Raw genomic sequence first — 27,947 nt, forward strand, 5'->3', positions numbered from 1 at the left:
TGGAGCAAGATCATAGGCTTAAATGATGACAAATAGATAGTTCACCTGTCTGAACATCCTGGTAGGATATTTGAATATCAGGAAGGACTCAGACAATTCTTTGCTGTTTAAATTTGCCCTGGAAGTCTCCTAGTACCGCTGACTACACACAGTTCCGGGTATTCCCAGCCAGTGACAACTTCCACCCCAGATTCCCCAAATACTCTCTAGGATGGTACCACAGGTCTAGGGGATGAGAGGCATGGGTGGGGAAAGATCATCAGAGGAGGGAGCAGGGTAGAAAACTCATGATGAGGCCTCCTTACAGCCAGTTCTCCAGGGAACAGGCTGATTTCTGGGGGTGGAGGGTTAGGAAAACCCTACATGAGCCTTGTTGCCTATTGATCAGTGCATCCTGCAGAAGAACCTCCAGGACCTATACTTCTCTAAGTCCTACATAGACATTTCCTGTTCATTGTTCTAGGATCCCCCCCAGGAAATATGCCCCCCAAAGACAGTGGGGTCCCCATCATCTGCAGTCCCCTGCAGAAGCCTCCAGTGACTATAAATCTACCTAAATCCACGCACCAAATGTGTAATTAAATGTAAAAATAGTACAAAATGATACTCAACTGACAGGTAACTATAAGGAAGGTAAACACAGTTCTGATGTCTCTCCTGCTGCTTTTATTTTAGTAAAATGTAAAATAAATTACTTTAAAGTATCTTTCTTTGGTGCCTCTAATAACATGCTTCATGTGTCTGTGGGGTGACCCATCAGTAAATACAATTTACAAATCCACTCATTTAATCAGACTCACACCCTTCTTAGGTAGGTACTGTTCTTATTCCCATTTTGCAGGTGAGGTATTGTTGAATGGGGCAGCTATGCCTATAATGGTCGTGGGGGTACCAAATTAGTTAAGACACTTGCTCTAGGCCACGTATCAAGAAGTTACTGGGGCCAAGATTGGTTTACCTCAGAGCCAAGCCTTAGCTTGGACCATTCTCTAGTCTCCTAAAAAAGGAGTTAAGCCTCCCTAGCTATGTGGTGCTAGGACAGTGCCAAACCAGGCTGTGTAAGTAACCTACCCAGCCCTGTCCCAATCCACCTGCTCTAGGAAGCAAGAGGGGCTCAGGTGCTTCCTATGGTGTGTTTACGCCCTCTGGTGGCCATGTGCAAAGTTGTGGTTTGGTTCATCCTAGTCAGGGGTCTGAGTGGAAAGTAACCAGCAGGTTACTAGTTGTCAAATTAGTTAACATATTTTTGCTGCTGTTTGTGTTCTTGCATCTCTGGAGCACTAAGCTCTTGCTTCTCCTGCTGGCCAGGGCTTCAGGACTGAAGTACCACTGAGTACCACTGGGCTGCTGGAGAAAGGGTATGCATGGTTGACTGGGACAGTGAGACCCCACTGTTCCTCAAAGGCCTGGAGGATAGAGGTGGTCATTCTAGATAGAGGGTCAGCAAAGCCAAAGGACTGGGGATAGTTCTATGGAACTGAAGGACAGTGTAAGAAAAAGCTGGATTAAATTTGACCCAGTCTCCAGCATAGCCTGGGGATGGGGGTGCCCTGATTATAGTCACAGGTCCTAGTTCTTTAGACAGAAATAGCTCTGGAGCCAAAGAAAAGAGGCCAGCTCCACCCCAACACCCCACATATTTTCCCCTGCCCTCATTCTGCTGTCCCCAGATAGCTGGTAAGGGGTCTACCCCCACAACAATTATAGGCATAGCTGCCCCATTCAAAGATGGAGAAATGGGGCTCTACATTCAGATGAGGTCCATTGTCCAAGTCACACATCTGGGCAATGGCAGTGCTAGGGTTCTCATGTTTGTCTGATTCAAGGCCCAGCCTCATAAAGCACCAGTTTACACTGGGTACCTGTGCCAGAGGAGGCTCTTGTCTCTTGGAAAATCAGATATGAAGAATGGCCGGGACTTGATAGTTCATACATAAACCTCAAGGGTATAGCGCCACCCTAGTCCTCAGCAGAGAAGAAAAAAATCATCTAGTCTGAATTTTCAGTCTCCTTCAGAGAAGTGGGTTGTTCAGGTAGAGATTGCAGGTTTCTCTCTCTCTCTCTCTCTCTCTCTCTCTCTTTCCCTCCCTCCAGCACTGAGAATTGAACCCAGACTGCTTTACTATTGAGCTGCTGCACCCCAACCCTTTTTTATTTTTCATTTAGAAAAAACAGGGTCTGACTAAATTGCCAAGGCTGTCCTCCAACTTGTGATCTTCCGGCCTCAGTGAGTCACTGGAATCCAGGCGTGCACCACTGAGCCTAGGGGTTTGCAGGCTTTGATACTTGCAATTGGTTTTCCAAGAGTGTGTTTGAAACATATTTGTCCTGCATTTCCCAATGGAGACCAGACTCAGAAAACACCCACACACTGTTAGCACCGAGTAGGTGAAGGCCCTATTTAACTTATAGTCTTTACCTAAGATGACTAAACAAAAACACAGCACTGAAGTTGGGCAAGTTGTTTTCCCACCATGCAGCTTTCCATCTGACCTCAGAGGTGCCCAAATCAGCCCCCAGACTTCTAAATGTAGATAAAGGAGTTTCCAGGATAAGGGCTTGCCTGGGAGGACCAGAGGGCAGGGTCCAGACCCATCTTAGCTACAAACTTAAAGTTAGGACCCTGAGGAAATTGGGGCAGTCAGTTCAGGCCTCTGGACTTTATATTTCAAAAAATGTATGTGTGAGTCTCTCACAAAGCATATGAATTCTGCAACATGTGACCAGCTTTTCCAGCAAAGAAGTGAGTCATCATGAAACATTTGGAATGGCTGCACTAAAGGTGGAAGAATTCCTTTTTCTTCAGGATTTTTCAGAGCTTGAATTGTGCTATTGGGCATTGTGACTGCTTCCAGGGGTGGGTAGTGGGCTGTGGCCCTTTCATCTGAGAACACTTTGTGAGATGGTGTTCCAGGAAATACACTCAGGAAAGCAGTGGGGAGACATGCTCTCAAGTCCTGGTCAGACCTGGTCCAACGGGTGGAGACTGGGCAGGCAGCCCTGGCCATAAATTCCAAGTCCTTCGTTTTGCCCACAAGTCAAGGACCTTTGCCCCTGCTGTTTTATCCCCTTGGAATGTTCTCTCCTTCCCTAACTTCCTTCAGATCTCTATGAAAGTCTATCTTATCAGAGGAACCTTCCCTGATTTCCTGATCTAAAAAAGCAGTACCTCCAGTGCCCAGCCCCAGACCCAAGGGTGAGCTCTGTCCTCTTTCCTGCTGCCTCTGAGCCCCCAAGGACAGGGCCTTCTTCCCTCCCATTCTTCTGTGTGTAAGAAGAGATATTGGGAGGGGGTTCCCTGATTATTAAAAGCATGCTTCTCTGTTTAAGAAGTAAAGAAATAGGGGCTAGGGTGTAGCTCAATGACAGAGCGCTTGCCTAAGGTGTGAGGCTCTGGGTTTGATCCTTAGCACCACATAAAAATGAAACAAATAAAATAAAATCATGCTGTCCATCTATAACTACATTTTTTTTAAGTAAAGAAATAAATGGAAAGGTAAAGAATGTGAAAGTTCTTATAGAGTTCTATGACCCAGAGGTGAACATTGTCAACTGCTGGCTTTTGTGTCCTAGTAAACACTTCTCTTCAGGCAAAACGGTCATGCACAATTGTGGTGGTGGTTGGGGGCGATGTGCTGGAGAAACAAATATGTCACTGTTGTTATCAAAACCCCATGTCGTGGTCCTACCCTGGATATTAGGTCAACCGGAAGCTTCTGCGTCCTGGTAAGTGTGGGGAGACAAGGCGGGGGTGGGGGTGGGGGTGGGGGTGGGGGGGCGGTCACTGCCAGGGGAAGGGCACTGACACCCTGCACCGCATCCCAGCTGCGTGCTGGTCCTCGGTTCTCATGGAGTTCCCCCGCACACTCGCTCGGTTAAGGCCTCCCCGGGAGGGACAGGGAGGGACTGCTGGGCACTCGCGGTTTCCTGCAGAGCTTCTGTTTCATTAGGCTGCACATTCTGGGACTCCAGGGCCATTATTTGTCGACCCAGCCGACACTGCGGTCATCCTCAGCCACAGTCCCTGGGGAGACTGGGGAGGGCGGTGCCCAGCGCTTCCTACTGGCAACCTTCCTGCAGCCAGTCGGTTCCTGCAAGGCTCGGAGGCACCTCTCCCAGGTCCCTCCCTCTTGCCTCTTCATACATCAGTTTACTAGGGCCTTCTTCTACTCCTCTCTAAACTACTTTTATGAAAATATATGAGTCATTTTTAACCTGTGGTGTAAATGACAATCACAAAGCCCCCAAACACACTCTGCCCTTCCAAGTAGTTTCGTAGGATCTCAGAGAATGTGACTGATGCAGAGTCACACAGCAAGAAGGTGGCAGAAATGGTAGGCCTCAGGCTTGGGATCCTCAGGGTGATGGGGAATTCTGGACCCTTCAGAAAATATGGCCTGAATGTAAGGATGGATGTGAAATGGTAGTAGCAAGGGGAGTGATTATTTTGCCCCCAGGACCCTTGGAAGGTGCAGCCTTGAGTGCATCTTCTCTGTATGGTTGGCGAAAGAGATTGCCCCATATTTTGAAAAGCCTTAAAGAGACTGAGAGCAGCATGCAGTGGCACATGCCTGTAGTCTCAACAACTGGGGAGGCTGAGGCAGGAGGATCTCAAGTTCAAGGCCAGCCTCAGCAACTGAGACCCTGTCTCAAAGTAAAAAGTAGTAGGGGCTGGGAATATTTCTCAGTGGTAGAGTTATATTCTGCCTAATATGTGTGAGTTCCTGGATTCAATCCCCAGAACAGGGGACTGGGGTTGTGCTTCAGAGGTAGAGCACTTGCCTCGCACATGTGAGGCACTGGGTTCAATCCTCAGCACCACATATAAATAAATAAACAAAATAAAGGCATGTGTCCATCTACAACTTAAAAAAAAAAAAAAAGAAAGAAAATCCCAGAACTGTAGAGGGAAAAAGTGTGTGTGTGTGTGTGTGTGTGTTAGCCTGAGAAAGTCAGATCATCTTTTCCAAAAGAGTCTGCCCATTCTCCTCTAGGGAAGAGCAAGCGTTGACTCTAAGCTCTAGGAGCTTAACACAACCATTTTAAGGCTTCCTAACACCTTGGTAAACCTGTTAGTAGTGTTGCTTCAAAGCATAATTAAGAAAGGGACTGAGGCAGGACTTATATTTTTCAAAAATTCCCAAGTGTTTGTACTAACACAACCTCAAAGTTTGCTCAGTACTCCCTGAGTTTGCTGCTCTGCAGGCATGGGTAGCCATTCTCTTTGAAGACATGGGGGCACTGTGTGATAATCAGGAGCAGAAAGATTTGGAAAAAAGTCTTGAAAGGCAGATGTAAAACTGGGGCTAAGGAAGTTGCAGTTGTTAAAGACCTTATTGCCACTAAAGAAATGCTAAAGACTTTGTCCAGAGACAGATGGTTTGAGGGCATTTCAGGAGCTAACAAGGCCACACCCATCTCAAGCTCAAGGGAGTAAAATGAAAATTCTTTTGAGAAGAGACCAGTGGGGTACCCTTCTTGAACAAGGGGGCCTGGGAAGTTTGTTCAACATGCTCAGCTATCCAGACACTCAGAGGCTGCTGTAGCAAGGATCCCTACAGGCTTGTCTTCTGCTTGAGATGGCAGCAGATCTTGGTGTCAACCACGTGGTTCGGGTTCTGCAGGAATGCAGGATACTGGAGTTAGGGATTCAAAGAGGCTTCCATCAAGATTTCAAAGGAAGGTGTGGGAGGCCAGACAAAGTGCAGGACGGTTACAGTCCCTGCAGGAACCTCCTGAGAAGTCCAAGTGTGGAGAAGTGAGGAGGAAGCCAAAACTGCAGTGGAGACCCCCAAGATTAACAAATGCCAGTAATGTGGGATATTGTCCTAGGAAAGCTACAGAAATTGAGCAGACACAAGCCAACGGAAAGACCACTTGGGCTGCAACAAACAAGGCCACAGGGGAACAGGGGCAGAGCTACACAAGCCCTGTGGAGAGAACCTCACAAGGTTCTAGATGCCGAGGTGGAGCTACAGGACTTGTTTGTACTCTGTACCTTTATATATTGGATACTCGTAAATTGCTTTTAATTTTACAGGAGTTCACATAGGAGATTGCCTTGAGCCTCAGAGAAGACTTTGGACTTGAAATTTGAGCAATCTTGCAACTGTTGAGATTATGGGGACTCTTGGAAATGGACTAAATGTATTTTGCATTGTGAGATGGTTGTGAGTTTGGGGGACCAGGGGCAGAATATTATGGTTTGAATGTGAGGTGTCTCTCAAAACTCATGTGTGAGACAATGCAAGAAGGTTCAGAGGATGGGCTGGGGATGTGGCTCAAGTGGTAGCGCGCTCACCTGACATGCGTGCGGCCCAGGTTCGATCCTCAGCACCACATACAAATAAAGATGTTGTGTCCGCCAATAACTAAAAAAAAAAAAAAAGAAAAAAGAAAAAAAAAGGTTCAGAGGAGAAATGATTGGGTTATAAGAGTCTTAACCCAATCAGTGAATTAATCCCCTGATAGAGATTAACTGATTGGTAACTGAAGTGGTAGTGTGTGGCTGGAAGAAACAGGAATTGGGCATGGCTTTAGGGTATATATTTGTATCTTGTAAGTAGAGTTGCTCTCTTTGCTTTCTGATCACCATGTGAGTGGCTTCCCTCTGCTACACTTTTTCACCCTGATGTTCTGCTTCACTTCTAGCCCTGAAGAATGGAGCCCCTTCCATGGACTAACACCTCTGAAATCATGAGCCCTCAAATAAACTTCTCCTCTACTGTTGTTCTGCTTGGGTCCTTTTATTTGCAGCAGCAAAGAGGCTGTCTAAGACAATATAATATCCTCAAGGGTACATTTTTATTTGGAAGTGGGGTATGTGATAACTTAGAAAAACTCTGTTGTTTGAGGCTTAGTAGAGTGATGTGATATTTCTCAGGAAAGTGGTGGGGACCATCTGTGTGTCTCTAGGACTCAGTCCAGGGCCTACAGTTTGAGCAATTATACTCTGCTGCATCTGTCCTGAAGGATAACCCTCTGTAACCTCAAATGAACTATTTGTACAAAAAACAACAACAACAAAAGTGTGCTTCCTGGTTGTCTCACACCCATTTTTAGAGTTAAAGTTATTTTAGTACAAGTCCGAAACAGCAGCCCCCACCCCCAAGAGAATAGATATTGTAAATCCCTACTTAGTATTTCCAGAAAAGCCCGAGTGGCAGTACAAATCTCATCCAGGACAAGTTTTCCTGCAGGCATATCCTTGGGTCCAGGTAGGCTGGCCAGGCTCCTCAGGTAAACCATTGTGTCTTCATTCCTGAAGATCCCATTCTCAGAGTTCTAAATAACTTTTTCTCTGTCTGCAAGGAAGAACTCCATTTGACTTTCCACAGTTAGTAGAGTTTTATTAAAATAATTTGTAAGGAAGCAGATAATGACAGGAATCTCACAATGTTGGTACCAGAAGGGCCTGAGGGGAATATCTGATGTTCTCTGCCTTTATTAACCTGCCAGCCACTAATCTTGCTGTTATACTTGTTAGTGACAGGCCAGTGTAATTGTGAGTTCAAGGCAGTGGTTGGTGGGGAGCCAGTGTAATTGTGAGTTCAAGGCAGTGGTTGGTGTGGAGCAGGTGTTTTTTTTTTTTTTTTAAGAAGGGTTATTTTGGCTGCTCTGTAAAAAATGAGTAGTCAAAATTTGTGATAGTGTTCTAGGGATAGAACACTCCTGGAATCCCAGTGACTCAGGAGGTTGAGGCAGGATTGCAAGATCAAGGCCAGCCTGGGTAAAATAAAAAATAAAAAAGCCTGGGAATGTAGCTCACTGGTAGAACATCTTTGGGTTCAATCCCCAGTCCAAAAAAAAAAAAAAAAAAAAAGAAAAAGAAAAAGAAAAGAAAAATCACTAAGTTGGTAGGAAGACCAGGACTTGGAATAGGATGGAGGAGCTGGAGGTAAATGGATGGGTGGACAGGTATTTAGAAAGTGGACTTGACAAAAATTCGTAACTGATTGTGGGGAGGAAGAAGGAGGCTTCGAGGTTACCCCCAGGGTTTTTGACTTGGATCTTTGGGCAGATGGTAAGGCCATTATTGGGTTAGGAGAGGAAAGGAAGAGCGGGTTTGGTAGGAAGTTAAGTTCAGGGCAAGTTTTGCTTAAGGCACCCATGGAGCAGGAGTCCAAGTTGTTGAATATTTTACAGGTGCGATACTTAGGAGAGGGGTCGACACAGGAATAGGAAGCCGGGGGATATTAACAGTAAGGAACCGGATTGGCCGCTAGGTTCGGAGTGTGCAAAGCGCAGCCGTTACGTAGTGGCGGGACTCAGTCTCGTGACTGCCGGGCCAGGTAGCCCAGCTCTCAGGTACTGTCAGAATCCCGGCGGATAGGGTGGAGGGCGGTGTTAGCCCCTCCCAGTCACGCCTCTCTGCCGGCTTCTTGTCCTCTTCAGTCATTGGGCAATATTACTGTTCGTCAAGGACCCGCCTCCGAAGATAAACCAATCAGGAATTGCAGGCGGGGCTTTCTTCTGGAGCTTGTTCCCTTCTAGGGCCGATTCTCGGGAAGTGGGACCAGAGAGGCGGCTGCCGCTGCACTGTGCGCAAGCGCGCAGCTGAGGTGACCGAGAAGGCGGCAGCGAGCAAGCTGGTGAGAAAAGGACTGGAGGTTCGAGGTAAGGAAGAGGATGACCCGAGATATGTACGCCTCCTTTCCTGCCAGCCCTCGCCGGCGCCTGGCTCTCTCTGGCGCTCGGCGCGGGCTTAGATGTTGGGGCGGAGAGCCGAATGGGGTGAGGGGAGGTTAGAGGGCGGGCCCGTAGCCGGGAGGGACAAGCTGGGCCCGCGGTCACGGTCACCCCACTCGTACGCGCGCGCCACGTGGGCCTGCGGGCTGGCAGAGGACTCGGCTGTGGACCGCGACACCCACACTAGCGGTTTTATGCCCGGAACACCCTTTGAGCTTGGCGTCCTGACTGAGTTCCCATCTTGTACAACCTGGGAAGTGGAGACTCAGAGGCGCCAAGTCGGTGGGGTGGCTGGGAGCATCTGGCTGGGAAGTGGCCGCCCCCGGGTTTGAGGGGCATCGGGGTTAGTAGATTCTGGAGCCCCGGGCTATAAGGCAGTGATCATAGACTTGAACTCCAGACCTGTCTTTTTTTTTTTTTTTTTTTTTTTTTTTTTTAGAGACGTGAAATTGGGTCCCGGCTGCTGCCTGCCGGCTCTGCTGAGCCCGGAAGTGTCCGAAGCCCTCTGTGCTCCTGACTGACCTCTCCAGTCCCCAAGTTTAGCGGGGTGGGTACTGTCCTCAGTGCTAGGGCTCTCGAAATCCGGACAAACTCAGAGAGGGCAGATTTCATAATGAAATCTGAATACACATGGGAAATGCCCTTCCTCCCTCCCGGGTCATCTGAGAGAAGCTAATTATAATGGCTGGATCAGTTTTTTTTTTTTCCTCCTTGCCCAAGGAAAAATACCACCAAGGCTGGAAAAGGCACTATGAAACTGTTTCTTTCATGCCTCTCTGGAGGCAGATGTGAAGCTTTTTAGAAATCAGTGTTGGCAATGAGTCCAAGCCCTTTGATCTACTGAATCCTCATTTGGGAATAAGTAGATTAAAACCTAAGTAAGAAAAAGGTTGCCGCGTAAGGCCATGTGGTTAGGTGTTTTACAAATAACAGGTTAGTGGAAACAACCTCTAAATCCTTAGCATTAGATAAGTCAGTTGAGGCATATTACATATTCATTCAGTAGATTAGAACACACACACGCACACACACGAACACACACAAAATGCTCATAACAGGAAAGCCAGATTCAAAGTTATAAGAACAGCATGGAGGAATATATACTTAATGACAAAAATAACTGCCTTTTTCTAAGCAAAAGGATCATATTTTATTAAATCTTCACGAAACTCTGTTAGACTGGCATTATTACCATCCCACCCATGAATAACTGGAGTTCAGATTATGCAGCATATCCAATGCTAGACAGATAATTACTGGGCCTCTGAAAAGGTCACATTTAGCCAATATTTAAGAACTTATTGTGTGCCAGGTACAGGGCTAGACACTGAAGAACTAATGGTAAGATAGTTAATAGTTTTTAAACACATGGAGCTTATAGACTAGTGAGGAAGCAGATATCTAAATGAACATTTTGAGTGCTGGGGAGGTTGTGTACATGGGAGCTAGACAATAGGGTCTAGCAAGAGAAAGAATTTGGGAAGGAGAGGAAAAAGAGACCCTGAGTTGGCTAGTAGGGAGAAGGGAGGCCTTCAGTGTCCCTGTAAAAGCAGAAAATTTATAAAACCTGTTTCCCAAATTTGTAGAATGTGATTATGTGTTATAATGAGGAATAGGGACACTTACTTAGCCTTTTGAATTTAATCAACTCTTCTGAATTGCTTAAATCATTTTTGTTTAGGATACTAGCAAATTAAATGTTTCAGAAGTTGATATTTTCAAGAAATTTTGAAACTTTCTTAAACTCTTTAATTTTCAGGCTTAAAAAAATTCCCGTTTGCTAGTTTATATTCAGAATGTCAAGTACTGTGTCCTACTGGATCTTAAATTCTGCAAGGAACCACATTGCCACATTCCAAGGGGGAAGACGCTTATACTCAAGGTGTATTTCAAATAGGAATCAATCAAAATGGAAGCTCTTTTCCTGGGTGCCATCAATGCTGAAAAACAGTTCCCCTTGTGGTAGCTTTGCTCTACAGAAAGCTTATAGACATACATCAACAGAGGAAGAGGATTTCCACTTGCAGCTCAGTCCTGAGCAGGTAAATGAAGTGCTTCGTGCTGGTGAATCAGCCCACAAGATCCTTGACTTCAACAGTGGAGTCCCAAATTCAGTGTTGCGGTTTGAGAGCAATCAGCTAGCTGCCAATTCCCCAGTGGAGGACCGGAGAGGTATAGCCTCCTGCTTGCAGACCAGTGGACTGATGTTTGGCATCTTTGATGGACATGGTGGCCATGCATGTGCACAAGCAGTGAGCGAGAGGCTCTTCTATTATGTGGCAGTGTCCCTGATGTCCCACCAAACCTTGGAGCAGATGGAGGGAGCAATGGAGAACATGAAGCCCCTGCTGCCCATCCTGCAGTGGCTCAAACATCCTGGGGACAGTATCTATAAAGATATCACTTCAGTGCATCTTGACCACCTCCGTGTCTATTGGCAGGAGCTACTTGACCTACACATGGAATTGGGACTGAGCATTGAGGAAGCATTAATGTACTCATTCCAGAGACTGGATTCTGATATCTCACTGGAAATCCAGGCTCCCCTGGATGATGAAGTGACAAAGAACCTATCACTCCAGGTTGCCTTCTCTGGGGCAACAGCTTGCATGGCCCATGTCAACGGAGTTCACTTGCATGTAGCAAATGCTGGTGACTGCCGGGCCATCCTTGGTGTTCAGGAGGACAATGGTATGTGGTCTTGTCTACCCCTTACCCACGACCACAATGCCTGGAATCCAGCTGAGCTATCCCGGCTTAAAAGGGAACACCCTGAGTCAGAGGACAAGACAATCATCATAGATGACAGACTGCTGGGTGTCCTCATGCCCTGCAGGGCCTTTGGGGATGTTCAGCTGAAGTGGAGTAAAGAGCTGCAGCGCAACGTCCTAGAAAGGGGCTTTGATACTGAGGCCCTCAACATTTACCAGTTCACCCCGCCACACTACTATACTCCACCCTACCTGACTGCCAAACCTGAGGTTACGTACCACAGGCTGAGGCCCCAAGATAAGTTCCTCGTGCTGGCCTCCGATGGCCTGTGGGACATGCTGGACAATGAGGATGTGGTAAGGCTGGTGGTGGGGCACCTGTCCAAGGCAGGTTGCCACAAGCCAGACCTGGCCCAAAGACCCGCCAACCTGGGACTCATGCAGAGTCTGCTGCTGCAGAGGAAAGTTAGTGGGCTCCACGCAGCTGACCAAAATGCAGCCACACACCTGATCAGACATGCCATTGGGAGCAATGAGTATGGGGAGATGGAGCCAGAGCGACTGACAGCAATGCTGACCTTGCCAGAGGACCTGGCAAGGATGTACAGGGATGATATCACTGTCACTGTGGTGTATTTTAACTCAGACTCAATTGATGCGTATTACAAGGGGGGTTAAAAGTTTCCCATCCTATTGCCCAGTTAACATAAATGCTCTTTAAAACATTTTCTTTTACTTTTAAATGAGCTATGCAAATATCACTGTTGAAAGGACAGGCAGATATTAGCTTGCTGAATATTTGACTAACATGAGAAGAGGAGGAAAACAGCTAAGGTTTAAAAACAGTAGCAGTGATTTCATATGTCTGAATGTACTGGTCAATTCTTCTATGCAGAGAGGGCAGAGGACCATAGAATTGGCCCTGGGCTCATATAGCCCAAATCCTTATAAAGACACTGTTAAACTGTGTCATCCTGAACTTTCAAAGGGCAAATTTAATTATGATTCTAAGCATAAAGAACTTCAGGATCTTCTGAGATTCAACTGCAAAATCTGCAGATTTGATCATTCTGAATTCACAATCACGCACTCTAGGCTTATGAAGAGTTTTTTTTTTTTGTTTGTTTTGTTTTGTTTTGTTTAATTAATAAAGCCTAGGGTTACAAAGCATACTACAGTACACTTTTCTATGCAATATTCTAACTTTTTTGTGAGTATTCTTGTGAAGACCTTCTGTAATACTACATTCTAGTTCTGTTTTAGCTTATTTACAAATTAATCGTCAAACTTACAAGCAGGCCTACTGTAAGCATGTTTTGTTTTTTAGCTGAGAGTAAGAGTGTCTAGGCCTCTGGACTAGCTAAATTTACTTGTACAGCATTTGGTCTCCTCCAATGAGTCTCACTCCAGAACCTTTGAGCCATACTAGGGGGTAATTTATGTCTAATCCTTAACTCCTGGCCTTTTTCTTGTGTTAGAAAATGTTCTTCTAGGCTTATTTAATAACCCCCTTCACTTCCTGAGGGGATTATTTACAGCATTTAGCCTTTTTGATTATATCTCTCAAACATTCTTCTGTTAATTCCATCTGACACAGTCCTTCTACCTCTGCCCAGTCTTGCCCTGCAGCTGCTGACTACACAAGAGTATCTTAGAAAGTCTTTCACCTGTTTTCTATTCAAATAGGTTTCAGGAAAGGAGGCTATGTGAGCATGTGTGATAGTTGTGATGGACATTTAGGCAGGAGACAGAATTATTTAGTGGACTTAAGATTTAGTCTGAATCTGGAGAGGTGAAAACATGAAGGGTCTAAAGAGAACAGGTATTGTCCGAGACTCTGCATCCTGAGGGGCAGTGAGGAGGAGGGAGGAGTGAGACTTATTAGATGGGACATCTATCCTAGAATGTGATCAATCACCATTGCTACTTCTCAGAAATTAGACCATGTTTAGTATAGGAGTTAAGGTAAAAAAAAAATTTAACTTGTCATGGTTTCCATGGGCCACAGAGGCTGTTTACTTAAAAATTAACCCACAGGGATCCTTTTTGAGGATGAATTTCCTCTTGTCATGTGCAGTTGTGGCATTTAAACAGGAAATGTGTCCCTAAATAGAAACACAAATATAATTCCACAAAATTGACCATTTTGGTTTTCCTGTACTGCGTCAGGCAGAATTCTTCAGCGTAGTCAAACTGCATTAGTTGATTCCTCTACTCACCCTGCCATCCCCCTGAAAAGAAAAGCTAATAACCTGAGTGTTTTCCTCTTATTTGTGTCCCAGCTGACATTCAGTCAACAGTTGGGATATGTCTAATATGGGAACATTTCTTTGTTTATCATCCAGGACACCTGTTTAGTGACATGGCTTCATCTAAGAAATTCTCTTTTAGGTACTTAAGTCTTGGTCCTTTTTTTGCTGAAACCATTATTATTTTCTTTGATCTCTTAGACCTTAACTCAGAAATAAAATGTGAATCACTACCATTCTGTTAGCATGAAGGTTCTTTGTTCAAACTGAGGTGAGGTCTCTGCTTGCCTAATGTTTTTCTTTGTCCTTTGTTTTCCATGCCAACTACACCCTGGAACCTTAAGTGGCCTAGAGGGTCTGAATCCTACTTTAGATGCATGGTTCATAAATGTGTCTGATTCAGTAGCTTGAGTAGCAGCTGATAGAACACAGATTTCCCACCTGTGTCTCCAAGCCTGTTTTTTTCCCTTTGCCTATTAGATTTCCCTGCTATCTAGTTGGCATATTGAAAGGGAAGAATGGCCCATTTATGTCTTTTGTGCTGTGAACTGTCAGTTCTTACTATGAGTGCTCCAGGGAGTCTAACCTTCTGGTTAAACTCCAGTGTGTCTGTCTCCAGACTTTAGTTCTTGTTAGTAGCCTTCCTAAAGCACATGGTCTTCTGCTTTGGGACACTGCATTTGGAAAGGAGGTTAGAGGTCTTTGTCAAATTTTGCAAAGCACCTGTCATTCCTTTTATATAGAGATTTCAATTTTGAGGCTTTTTAAATTTTTTTTTTTAAATGAGATTGGCCATGTAATATTTTAGATGTAACTTTGAAGGAAATATGCTTTGGTGCTTAAAATTATTTATTATTTTTGGTATGAAACTGATAATATTGGCGTAATTTAGATATTATTTATATATAAATAATATAGCTCTGTTGATTCTGGGTCAAAATGGATAGAGAAGATGGTATTCTCAATTCAAATTGGTATGCTAGATTGTTACTGAGATTCAGCTTTCTGAGATGTTATTTGTATATTAAAGCTAATTTATTATAATGAAAATATAAACTTTGGGATATATTAATGTATGAACACATTTTTCCGTGAAGTCATTTGGCCTAAAATGTTATAGGTCTTGAAGGTTCAGTTTGAGACACAAACAAATTGACACTTTTTAAACATGAATGAAACATAAACAACTTGAACTCGAATTAGTTAAAGAAGAGTATAATTATGTGGAATAAAAAAAAAGAAGGTGTTCAGAATGAGTCTGGCTGGACTCTTTAGCCCATCAGCCCATAATGGCCCATGTTTATTTGACAACTTTTGGGAAGTCTTAAATTCCCAGATCAAACTAGAACATCCTGGAACTGAGCCAACTTGGTTTCATCAGAAAATGATTCTTCACTTGTCTCAGAAATGTGATCCCCATGACAGGAAAAAGCCCTAGTATAGCCTTGGAGCTGGGGGACCCAGACTTATGACACCTCAATAAGCTTGTGATAGAGCTGCCATATGCATAACCTGAGGGGAAGGTATGTTTGGTTGCTGTTTAACCATCTCCTGAGCCGACCCAGGCTCTGTCCCTTCCTTCTGGGGCATCTGATATCTAACTTGCCTCCCAGAAAATATTTATTAAACATTCTCTTGGAATAATTATTAACCATGTTCTTTAATAATTACTGGCATTTGTATTTTGGCATTGTAACCAATGTTCATATCTGACACTGATTTTCTCCAACCATTAGTGCTATTTAATCAAAACTTGTAAATAAAAGAAGCAAAATGAAATTTGGCTTCCTTTGGTATGAACACTAATTTTTTTAGCCCTTAGTACACTGTGTTTTGTTTTACCACCTTTATCTGACCAAGGAAGAGTTTAGGCTCTAAGAGTTCACCCAAAAGACAAGCATGGTGTTCTACAAATTTTTGGTGGCTGCTGAGTGAGTACCCAGGAAGTCCTCATTTATGTTAACCATATGTGGAAAAGGGAATAGACTTCTGCTGTGAGGGTCTCCATACATTTAGGGCCAAGGCCTACTGGGATTTTAGATAGATATTGATTTTGTCTCTCTCTCTCTCTCTCTCTCTCTCTGTCTCTCTCTCTCTGTGTGTGTGTGTGTGTGTGTGTGTTGGGCTTTTAGAAGGAGCATATTTTTGGGGAGGGCACTAGGGATTGAACTCAGGGGCACTCAACCACTGAACCATATCCCCAGCCCTATTTTGTATTTTATTTAGAGACAGGATCTCATTGAGTTGCTTTGCACCTCACTGTTGCTGAGACTGGCTTTGAACTCATGATCCTCCTGCCTCAGCCTCCTGAGCCACATGGATTATAGGCCTGCGCAACCACACCCGGCAAGGAACAGATTTTTGATTGACATAGAAGTATTGTACATATTTATGGGTTACAATCTGATATTTTAGCTCATGTGTACATTGTGTATTGATCCAATCAGGGTAATTAATATATCATCACCTTAACATTTTATCATTTTTTAGCAGATTTTGGTAAGGGAAAGATGGAAGGTGAAAGTGGAGAATAATGATATATTATCCCCCTTTTTTCTTTGATAAAAGGCTCAAGTTGGAAAACTTCCCATGATACCATAGTAGGGCCAAGATTTGAACCAAGTTTTAAATATTGTCCCTGTACTGAACTTTCAGAGAGGGATAATACTTCATGGAAAACCTCTTTTTGCACAGTTTTGGACCAGCGTAGAGGGGCCAGGAGAAGAGGTCATTGGTGCTGAAAGGGAGCCAGAAGGCTTTTTAGGGTCATTGCTGAGAATAAAATAGAGAGATAGGTTTGTTAACTCTTGATACTGCTTTGGCTATTAGGCTCCATATACTTACCTTAGACATTCCAATATCTGATCATTTTGAATTACAATAAAAATAGAAGGAACACAGAAAAGAACTACATTTTTAAAATTGAACTGTTTGGGCTCAATTTTCCTAGAGAGAGGGAAATTAAATTTACGAATTTAGGTTTCAGTTTTCACCCTTAGTGTTTTTGTTTCTATTTTACTTGAGGCTATTAAGTTCCCTCAAATGGTCCTCAGTCTGGAGAACCTCTGAATTGTGGAGTCTGCACTTCAGGTGGCTCCCCTAGGAGGATGGGTCAGAGTGTCTTTGTCTCATTGGCTTTATTGTATTCTCCAAGCATGTCTTGGTCTGAGAAATGGCCGGGCTGGGACTTCAGGGCTGAGGAGGCCAGGGTTCCAGTGCCAGCTTTTACTACCAAGGGAATAAGCAGCCTAGACTTGTGGATAAAGGGTCTGGGGAGGGACACTCCAGAACCCATTCATTTCCTATCTCAAGTCTTCCTGCCTTCCCAGGATTCTGGAAAGCCCTCAACTGCCCAACCTTGTTCTCCCTATAGCAGATAAACAGAAGGAATGTCTGCCTACCTCTGAGCCTTGCATGCCCCAGAGCCAGTCATGTGGAGCTGTCCAGGAATGGCCCAATCCAGCTAGGGGCTGAGAGGCCTATGACACAGCCACAGTGGGGAATGGGAAGGGCCAGTCCAGGGAAGAGAGCACATGGATTGAAGCCCAGGATCTGGTCCAGCCCAGTGTTTGGGGACAGGGCTCCTGGAGCATTGTTGCAGTGAAGGGGGAGGGGAAGCTAGCTAAATGTGGCTGGCTGGGCAAGGATGAGCCCCTCAGGGGACCTCTAGGATGGGAAAATGAGAAAGGTGGTGTAGTGGCCTCAGGAAGGGCTATGGGCATGGCTTGCTCTGGCATCAGCCTGGGGTAGGGAGGAGAGCTGGGAATCCTGCCTCAACCCCCCAATATCCTGTGGTGTTACTTCCAGGGCTGTCACTCTTATTACTCTCCTCCCACCCTGACCCCTTTAGCCTCAGGCCTGGCCCCTGTCCTGCTCCAAGCATGCTCAGAATGAATGTGGAATGAGTGAGGAAGGATGGAAGGACAGATGGATGGATAGATGATAAGGGAGGAGTAAATGAAGAGGGACTAGCATACAGGAGGCTCAAAGAAGTAGGAGGAGAAGAGTGAGTGGTGGCTTGGAAGCAGAAAGAAGCAAGGGGAGTTGGCAAAGAGTGTCCAGATCCAGAAATGCCATGGATGTGGCTGGATGGAAATGAATAATTAGCTAAGAAAGATTTGCTGCAGGAGAGGGGCAGACCATTCTGTAACCTCACTTGGGGATGAAGACAGAGGATGGGCCTTGATGGAGAGATGGAGGTAAGGACAGGGTGTTGACTTTCTGAGAAAAGGCTTGGCTAAGTTGCCGGGAGGACCCTACCTCTGAAACAAAGTGGTACAGAGGGTGGGAGGACAGGGAATGTCATCAGCAAACCAGTGTGCTCCTTGTCTTGTGGGAGGGGAGAGTGTCCATGGGGCACTTGGGGTCCCAGGGAATCTGCTGACTCTGAACAGAGTTTTGGCATTGAGGATGGAGGAGATGGGGTTTTTCCCACCTCTGCCCAGTGGCTTGATCACTAAATCCTGCAAGTACCGTGATGGGTGGAACATCAGCAGAAAGCCCGAGGCCATGTGAGATCCAGAGGCTGCCTCTAGATGTCACCATCCAGCCATGCTGACACCAGATACAGCCAGGGTGGGAGGAGTGTGTTCCTGAGGCCTAGCCCCAGCCTGAGCAAGCTTTCTCTGTGACTGCAAGCTGAAACAAGTTTGGAAAGTCTCAGGTCTTTGGGGCAAGAAACAAGTGTGGGATGGGAGAAGGACTCTGATTTGTGGTCACCCAGCTCAGATTTATGGGAAAGGGGCTGCTAGGGTCCCAGATTGCAGCAGAGAAGGTGGTAGATCACATGTGATCAGAGAGTGGCTGCTATGGTGACAGTGTGGCTTTTCCTCTGCAGACTACCTTACACCTCTGATCCCATCCTCCCTACTCCACTCCTTACAGCCAGTTCCCACAGCCACTTTTCCAGCAACCCTGGGGTCCATGCCTTCCTGCCAACATCCTGTCCCAATTTCAAGAAAAATCCGAACCACCTTTATCCTCCCCTGCCCCCAAATGACAACTGCTCCTCTAGTCATTTCCACCCACCACACTGCAGTCAACTCTGTCACTCCTGTGTTCAGAACCCTTCCATGGCTCCTTATCACCCTAAGGTAAGAGCTCAGATTCTTATTGGCCTCCTTGACCTCTCCCCCTCCTCCCCAGTTGTATGGGCCCAACTGTCACACAAAGCACTATGTTCCTAGAATGTACCAGGCCTTTGTCCTGCTGTTTCCTCTGGCCAAAACACCTGCACCATCCTTCACCAAATCTTGGCTTAGGCCTACTTATTGAGTCGGATTCTGCTGAGGCGACGTTCCTGACTTTCTAGGCCTCCTCTGGCTCCCATGTATTGACCCTCCATCATATCTCCTTGGGTGTTTCCTGTCTTTATGTCTATTGACCCTCTTGGCAACAGGGACCTGGTCTGACTCTCCTCTGGATCCCCAGGAATCAGCCCAGTGCCTGGCATGCAGTAGGCACTCAACAAATGTATTTAAAATGTTAGGGTGGGGCCTGGGAGTATAACTCAGTGGTGGAGCATTTGCCTAGCATGCAGGAGGCCCTGGGTTCAATTCCCAACATTGCAAAATAATTTTTAAAAATTTATTCTAATTTGTTATATATGATGGCAGAATGCAATTCACTTCATATACACAAATAGAGCACAATTTTTTGTGTACAATCTCTGGTTGTACACAAAATAGAGTCACACCATTCGTGTTTTCATACTTGTACTTAGGGTAATGATGCTCATCTCATTCCACCATCTTTCTTACCCCCATTCTACCTCCCTTCCTCTCCCTCTCCCTTGCCCTATCTAAAGTTTATCTATTCCTCTCATGCTCTCCCCCATCCCCATTATGAATCAGCATCCTTATATCAGTGGAAACATTTGGCATTTGGTTTTTTGGGATTGGCTTACTTCACTTAGTCTGATATTCTCCAACTCCATCCATTTACCTGCAAATGCCATGATTTTATTCTATTTTAATGCTGAGTAATATCCATTGTGAATATATACCACATTTTCTTTATCCATTCATCTACTTAAGGGTATCTATGTTGGTTTCACAATTTAGCTATTGTGAATTGTGCTGCTATAAACATTGATGTGGCTGTTTTCAAGTCCTTTGGGTATAAATCAAGGAGTGGAATAGCTGGATCATGGTGGTTCCATTCCCAGTTTTCCAAGGAATCTTCATACTGCTTTCCAGATTGGTTGTACCAATTTACAGTCCCACCAGCAATATAAGAGCGTTTCCTTTTCCCCACCCACATCCTCGCCAACTCTTATTGTTGTTTGTATTCTTAATAGCTGGCATTCTGACTGGAGTGAGATGAAATCTTAGAGTAGTTTTAATTTGCATTTCTCTAATTGCTAAAGATATTTAATATTTTTTTCATATATTTGTTGATCGATTGTATATTATCTTCTAAGAAGCGTCTTGTTCAGTTCCTTGGCCCACTTATTGATTGGGTTATTTGTTTTTTTGGTTGCAAAAGAATTTTTAAAAAAATGTTAGGGAAGGAAGAGTGAGAAAAGAAAAAGGTCTTGATTTTCCCCCACAGATTGGAGTTTCCTCTTCCAATAGTTGGGCCAGCCTTTTAGTCATTCCTGAGGTGGAGTTTGGAACCCTCTTCCTTTTGTTTCTTCAGTTGTGGGTTTAAGGATATCTCAAATTCTTTGACATTTCTTCCATGAAGCAGTGGGGTCGAATTCCCCTCCCCTTTAATCCTGGCTGACCTTAGCCACTTGCTTACAACCAAGAGAATATAGTAAAAATGACACTGGGGGTTGGTAAACTTAAAGTGTGGCAAAATCTTGATAATTGGTGACTCTGATACATTATTTAAGTAGCTTTATTATACTATCCACTCTATTTTTGATGTTGGAAGCTTATTCATTGTTTTGGTGTTGGGGATCAACCCAGGGTCTTTCTCATGCTAATCATATGTTCTATTACTGAGTTACATTCCCTAGAGCTCCTAGAAATTTTTTTATTAGGAAAAAAAAAAAAACAAAACTTCAGTGACATCCTCCCAACCCTGGCCCTTTCACCCTCTCTGGCTTCCGAAGAGTCCAAAATACCTCAGTCACTTTCTTATACATCATGCAAGGTCAAGTGTGATCTGGCCCTGCCCACCTTACTTCCTATCTCTTCAGTTCTGTTCTTGGCCACTCTGATTTCTTTTCGGCCAGGGAGGAGCCATATCATATCTTAAATTATCATAAACCATATTATTGGTTTATGATAATTTAAGATAATAAACTAGGCCACATTGAGTGCTGTGCCCAGGACTTCATCTTATTTAATCCTCATACAATCATATAAGTATTACTAACCCACTTTACAAATGAAGAAACTGAGCCCAGAGAGGTAAAATGCTGTGCCTTAGGCTACAAAACCAGTAAATGCAGAGCTGAGTTTCAAATCTTGGTGTCTGACTCCAAAGCTTCCTCTTAGCACTCATGTAATTCTTTTGAATATTTATTCATTTGATTAAAAGAAAAGTTTCACTTGCTCCCCACTGGCTTGGCAGCAACTAGGAAGGAGTAAGCTATCAATCCATAGCGATGTTCTAGCAAAAACTGGAGGAGTAAGTGCCTGGCAAGATGTGAAGGGGATGGATTAGGAGGGGTCTCCCTTGAGACTGGTACCTGTCTGTGTCGGGGGTGGGGACTGTGTGGACACAGCCTCCAGCTTAGGCTAGAGGAGACCTTGTGTATGCCTTTTTCCCCGTGTCCCCTGTCAGCCTGATCTTTGTGGCTGGGAGGGCAACAGTTAGCAGAAGTTGGGGAATGTGGGTCTGGAACAAGCAGGAGGGAGGTCTGCTGGTCCCGCCCTACCTGGGCCTGGCAGTTTGGGGAAGGGCCCACAACTCCTCAGGCCCACAATGAAGCCTACCCTCCCACCCAACACCTGTGAGTATTCATTGGAGGTTGAGGGTGTCAGGTGGGGATTTGAACAAAAATGGTCATGGCGCTGGTGTTTGTAAGAAAGAGAAACTGTACACCATTGACACGTTCTCCTCCAAGATTGGACACATAGATTCTGTTACATCCATCCTGGCACACTTTAAAAAGTGACATGTGAAAAGAAAACATGGCGGAAGACCTTAATTGTTTATTTGACAGAAAACTGCTATTTGTAAATATTATAAATGGGAGGTGGGGGTGGGAAATCAACAGAATATACAGTGTGACCCCAAGTTGAAACACTTCCCCCCAGCCTGCACACACACTCCTTCACCGGCTCCCCCCTCGTGACTTACCCCATTGGCCAGGGCAGGTGGGTGGGGGAGGGGAGTGGAACTATCTTGGGAAGGGGATGAGATCACCAGAAGGCTGGCTGATTTAGAACAGGGTAACTTTTTCCACCCATATGGCTCTCAGAGACTTCTGCACTGGCTCATAAACCTTGGCGCCAGTCTCAGGAAGGAGTGGAGCCATGTGTCCCCTCCCCAGCATGAAGATGGTGGCCTATTGCAAGGGGGCCAGCACCTCACCAGGGTAATTTTTCCTGCACAGGAGGGGATAAGCCACCTGAGAAAATAAAATCTGAAATAGTTAGCAAAGAAATAAAAGACAAAGTCAGAATTTTAATTTTAAGGGAGGACCTGATAGATTCTTCCAGTCCTGTAGGAGCTAGAACAGTTCAATTAGAAAATGGCTCTGGTGGTTTTATTTAAGGGGGTACATCAAAGTCAGGGATAAGGTTTTCAGGGGTGGAGTTTTGCTTCATGATATCTTGCAGTCAACAGGTTAATTGGCATCTTGGTAGGTCACACCCATCTCTGAGAGGCTGTGTGGCTACAGCAGGTCACCCCATCTCTGGTGCTGGGTGGGACCTGGCAGAACTGAACAGGACTCACATGTACCTAAGCGATCTTACCAGCAGGATTGCCACTGAAAGTTCCCAAATACCAGATTTTCCTATTCAATGGGCTCCATGCTGATTTGGTCCACACGTAGTTCATGGATGGCTCTCAACAGTGGCTAAAGCTTTTTTGGCCACCAGACAGGGCTGAAGTTCAGAGTGGTAAAGTGGGGGAGGGGGGGCATTTCCAGGTCTCAACTGGGTTTCGGTATGAACTTTGTTCCCAAAGGATCTGGGTGTCAAGGCACTCCCCAGAGACCAAGATGGACAGAAAGTGCATTTTTGGGGTATAAGACTATCCCAGACGTCAGCCACCTTGTGAAGTGCAGAGCTGGTGGCCTGGTACTTAACACCTGCCTCTAACACCTGGTGGGTCTTGGGATTCCAATCAGCCAGTCTGGCCTTCCCTGGAGACCTGCCCAACCCAGCCGCCAGTTTCTGGCCAAAACCCTGCTGGGGGTAGTTGTAAGGGAAAGAGAGTTGGGAAAGGAATCGGGATCTAATTTCTGACTGGTAGGTGAAGTTCAGTTCCATCTCCCCGGACCCTGTGTCTGCAGCTTCAATGTCGATTAGCCTACCCTAAACCTGAGCTCCAGCCTCAAGGAAACTGCAGTGTGTCCCAATCCTGGAGCCTAGTCACATCTCTAAACCTTTGCCCAGGCGCTTGTCCCAGCCCAGCTACCCTTCCCCTCTCCAGCTGCCTTTACCAAAACTCCCTACCCTGAGCTGAGTCAGATGCCATCTGTCCCCAAGTCAGTGTTCATCCTGCCAGCTTGTCCATGTTCAGCTGAGGTCAGGGGTTGGATCCAGGGAAAATTCCTGGACCTGTTAGATGAAGGAAAAGGCAGGCCCCTAGAAGGGATAGGGGGTCAGGAGAGGACCAACTGTGCGCTCAGCACTGCTCTGTGACAGGACCACAAGGGGTAGCTAGGAAACCCTAGCGCTTCAGACACCTGAGCACTCAGCCAGAAAACATGGTGTGGGCACCTTGGCTTAGGCTTAGTAGGCCAATGGCAGGAGCTGGATAGAACTGGAATAAGCCAGTGTCTCTTTCTTAGCTTAAGCTCTGGGCAGCAGGGCTAGGAATAGAAATCAGATAGAGTTGTTCTTGGAAAATCCCCACAAACCCTGCCAGAAGTGTGCTCTAGTGTCAGACTCTGGCTCCTTCAGAATTGGAGGGGAAAGGATTTTTCTTTTTCTGGGTAATAAGGTTCTTGCCCTCTCTGGACATGTAGGCCTCGCTCTGAGACAGCTAAAGTGGGGATTCACCCTTCTATTAAGCCATCTCTCAAATTCTCCAAATTCTCAGCCTCATTAAAAAGTAGAAACCCAGGTTCCAGCATTTGTGCAGGAATCTGACACTCAGAGATGCCAAGTGGCTCGTCTGAGGTCACATGGCTGAGTCAGGATTGGACTATTGAGGATCAGCTGGTATACAGTTTCAGTCCCCCACCCCCATTCAGCATCCCCAAGAGGGCAGGGTGTCCACCCACAGGCCAAGGATGCCACTTCCAGCTGTCCCACCTGACCTGGCCCTGTGCCTGTCACTCTCAGAATAACCCTGGTAGTTCTGGGCATGGATTGCAAATCATCACCTGGGACCTATTTTTGTTCTTTGGGTAACAAGGAAGTCTCACCTTGTCCAGTAACCATTTGGGGGAAGGGTAAAACATGTGACCCCCTAACCCCAACTGACATTGCTGCCCTGCTGGGAAATGACCCTGACTGAGAAGGGGAAGGCCTGGCTTAGCCACACTCCTGTTCTCTTCCTAGCCACTTCCTAGAATCTTGTTCCCACATATGGTCCTCTATGGCAGCCCACACCTCTATACACATGCACACTCTGACCAGGAAGCCAGAGCATCTGCTTTTGTCCTTACGATCCATCATCGAACCTTATGCACCTGAACAACCAGAAAATTCCTTCTCATGTCAGCGGTTGAATGAGCCCATTTCTTTGGGTTCTAATTGGAGCGTTCATTCTCGAATCCAGGTTCAGGGGCCATTTGGGGCTACAACATCTAGAAATTGACTTTCAGAATCTGTGGCTTTGGAATCCTGTGTGGGTAGGAATGTTTGAGAAGATGACAGAAATTTTGGGTACAACCACAGATACTCTAAAGGTCAAGTACAATCTCAGGAATTATGGACCCTAAGTTTATAGAGTGGGTGATCCTTGAGGGAGCAACCCGCAGATCTGTGGAGGGACACTCCAGCAGGTTTGGGTTCCTCCCTGCTGAAAACTGTTGTGTATGTGTATATGGAATGTGGGAGAAGGTCATGTCCTGAGCCCAGCAGCATGAGACAAATGCTCAGAAAAAAAGACTGGAAGGAAATCTAATTTAAAAAAAAAAAAGTTGCTAAAACAACAAACCAAGACTGACTGTGGCAATAAGAGTCATGACAATAAGAGTTGTAGCTCTTGTTTTTCTTCTTCTTTCTTTGGTACTAGAAATGGAACTCGGGCCTCATGCATGCTAGGCAAGTGCTCTGCCACTGAGCTACACCCGAGCCTCCTTTTCCATTTTTTAGAGATTATTTTTTAATATTTATTTTTTAGTTTTTCAGTGGACACAACATCTTTATTTTTATTTGTATGTGGTGCTGAGGATTGAACCCAGTGCCAGGTGCATGCCAGGCGAGCACTACCGCTTGAGCCACATCCCCAGCCCGCCCCTTTTCCATTTTTTGAAGGCCAATTATGTGCTAGCCCCTGTGTTAAGTCAGGGCTTTGTTTGTATTATCTCAGTTAATCTCCACAGCCTGCTCTTCTCTGGGTGAGAGGATGGAGAGTGGCCCATGGTTGGTTTTGCCAGGTCTGCAGCTTCCCTGGAGGTGGATGGTTGAGCCTTAGGGGTGCTGCGCTCTTCCTGCCAGCCCCTGCCAGCCGTGCTAGGAGAGAGAGGGCAGGGCTGACCCCCTTGGGGATGCCTTCAGGGAGCCAGCCAGACCCACTGAGTTAACCCCCCATTTGGCCCTACTCTTCTAGGCGTTGGAGCTTGAAATAGCAGTGGCTCAAGAGCTGACAATCAAAGGGCAGCTAAATAAAGTCCCCTCAGTCTGGGCTCTGTCGCGCACGGCTGGTAGGGCCTATTTTGAGGGAGAGAGTGCAGACGTGCCAATGGAAAATCCATGGGGCGGGAGTCTCCGAGGTGCGGGACCCGTGTGCCTCCCTCTTCCCATTCTGGTCCCTCACCCCTGAGTATGCATGTGTGTGTGCACATGCACACACACAAGTGAGTACACACACATAGATACAAGTTCCATCCCTTAGCCCACCTTTCTGAATGTTGGACCCTGGGATTCCTACAATAGCCTGGGAAAGGGATGAGGAAACAAGCTCAGAGAAAATAGGTGACTTGCTCAAGGTCACATGGCTAAGAAATGGGGAGGACCATGGCCAATCTGGGCTTCTGTGGCCCCTAGTCCAGTGCTGTTCACTGTCACCAGGCAATGCATTGTCCTCTGGAGTGTCAGAGGCTCAGAGACGGGAACAATGGTGGTACATTCTGGTTGGACTGGGTAGCACTGAGAAGGACACGTGGGAAGGAATCCTATTAGAATCCCAGACCAGTTCTGACCAGACCCCGCCTGGCTGTAGCAGAGACAGCTGGAGCAGGGCCTCAACTGCAGTGAGCCCAGCCCCCACCCCAGCCCTGTGACCACCTCACCCCCACCCTGCCCAGGCCCCCAGAGGCTGGCAGCCCCTGCCAAGTTTCCAGGGAATGTGTCAGATAAGGAGCTGGTGCTCATGACTCCTTCCCACCCTGCCACTATCTCTGACCCTACTGCCACCACCAAGTGAGTAAGAATAGCAACAGCTCTGGGGGGGGGCATACACAGAGACACCACAATTTGGGACAACACAACAATGCCTTCAGGGCAGTTTTGGCCCTCAGATGAGGACAGGTCTCTGGGTCTCCCTGCCCAGTCCTGCTGAGCTCCCATTGTCCTCCTGGGCTGGAAGTGCCCCCACACTGTATGGTAAAGGGCAAGCCTCAGCCCTGCAGGGCAGCAGGGGATCTGGGGTAGACAACGCTGTAGCCTTCTGGATCTTGGCCAGGAGACTGCACCCTGACCTCCGCTGAGGAGCTGTGTGACCTGGAGCTTGGTGTAGTCCCCCTCTGAGCCCCTAAGCAGGGAAAGGGGACAAAGTATCTCACTGAAGCAAGGGAAAGAGCCAGCTAAGGCCTCTCCAGGAGATGGGGCCCTCACTCTTCTGGCAACAGCACCTTTGTCTGGCTTCTTCATGGCCCTGAGAAGGCTGGTCAGTGGGCATGTGGATAGGGTGAGGGTCCCCATGTCCCATGCATAGGGGTCCCCATGATATGGTCAGATCATGGCTGATTTCCCTGCACCAGTCTCTTGTGACACAGCTGTGACTGTGAGAGGGTTGCCACGTCACTCAGGGAAGAGGTTGTTGTCATGGAACCCCTGGTGAGCATCACTCTGACACCGGAAGTGGGGAGATCCAGGGAGCCTTCTCTCCATGTTCCTGAGTCACTGCAACACCTGGGCATGATTCAGGGAGTCAAGTTCCCTGGTCCCCACATCAGTGGCCCCTGCAGTTCTCACAGACTGACTCACATCATGAACAGGGACCCAGGCCCCCTCCCTGCCCTCGCCCCAGCCCCCTTGCCCTCCCCATCGGCCCCTGATCTCAGGTGACTCTTTCCCTTGGCCCTCACTGCTGTCTCTTTTCTCTCCACCTACAGGGCCCTGGGAAGGAGGTCAGGGTTGCTAGGGAAAGAGGTGGAGGGATGCAAGCTCATGTTCCAACAGCGAAACTGTTGCTCACGCTTACACACTCACGGGAACACACGTGTGCACACTCATGCCCGACAGAGTGAAAGGCTGCCGAGGGAGTCTCCCAAATTGAGTCCCCCAACTAGCTTTCCAGGTGGGCTCCCACCATGCCTGCACCCTTGAATCCTTCCACACCTCTGAGGTCTTCTCAGTAGGAAACATGTTATCCTACAGCAGCAGGACATCTGGAGGTGAGATCTCAGGAAGAATTTCTGCCCTGAGGCCCAAACTAGAATCCTTTGGTGGATATAGGTGTGGGAGGGGGGGGTCTTTGGGGTCCTAAGATTGTTTCATTTTTTGGAGGTGAGGGCTGGACTGACCTCCAGGCCTCTTGCTTCAAGAGCTCTATCACTGGGGCTGGAAAAAAGTTTAAAAATATCCTCATGTTTACATTCTTTCCCAGTCAGCCTCCTGGTCCTCAGTGCTGGGTCTCTTTGATCTGGCCTCGTGCTTCTGGAAGGGGCCTGGGAGAAGGAGAGCATGAGCCCCACTCTGGGGCTGATCCCTCCACCCCTCCAGCTCCAGCCCAGTCAGAGATGTGTGAGACCCCTTAGCAACAGAGCCAGAGAAAGCCTAGGGTCTGGAAAGGAGCCTAGGCAGGAAGCAGTGTCTTGGGTCGCCCAGCAAGGCCT

The 27,947-nt window shown here is 46.5% G+C and overlaps 1 protein-coding gene across 2 annotated transcripts; it reads left to right on the plus strand.

Annotated features, from left to right (window-relative positions):
- The first annotated feature begins 8,510 nt into the window (after positions 1-8,510).
- On the plus strand, positions 8,511-15,427 carry Pdp2 (pyruvate dehydrogenase phosphatase catalytic subunit 2). Of its 2 annotated transcripts, XM_076838760.2 has the most exons (3): positions 8,511-8,616; positions 9,128-9,235; positions 10,448-15,427. In XM_076838760.2, exon 3 carries the CDS (start codon positions 10,485-10,487, stop codon positions 12,075-12,077), a length of 1,593 nt encoding a protein of 530 aa, XP_076694875.2. In that variant the 5' UTR covers positions 8,511-8,616; positions 9,128-9,235; positions 10,448-10,484; the 3' UTR covers positions 12,078-15,427. The 2 variants fall into 2 exon arrangements, with proteins under 2 accessions (XP_076694875.2, XP_076694877.2); XM_076838762.2 differs by lacking the exon at positions 9,128-9,235.
- The last annotated feature ends 12,520 nt before the right edge of the window (positions 15,428-27,947 follow it).

This window comes from Callospermophilus lateralis, chromosome 18, assembly GCF_048772815.1.
Source record: "Callospermophilus lateralis isolate mCalLat2 chromosome 18, mCalLat2.hap1, whole genome shotgun sequence".
Classification (NCBI taxonomy): domain Eukaryota; kingdom Metazoa; phylum Chordata; class Mammalia; order Rodentia; family Sciuridae; genus Callospermophilus; species Callospermophilus lateralis.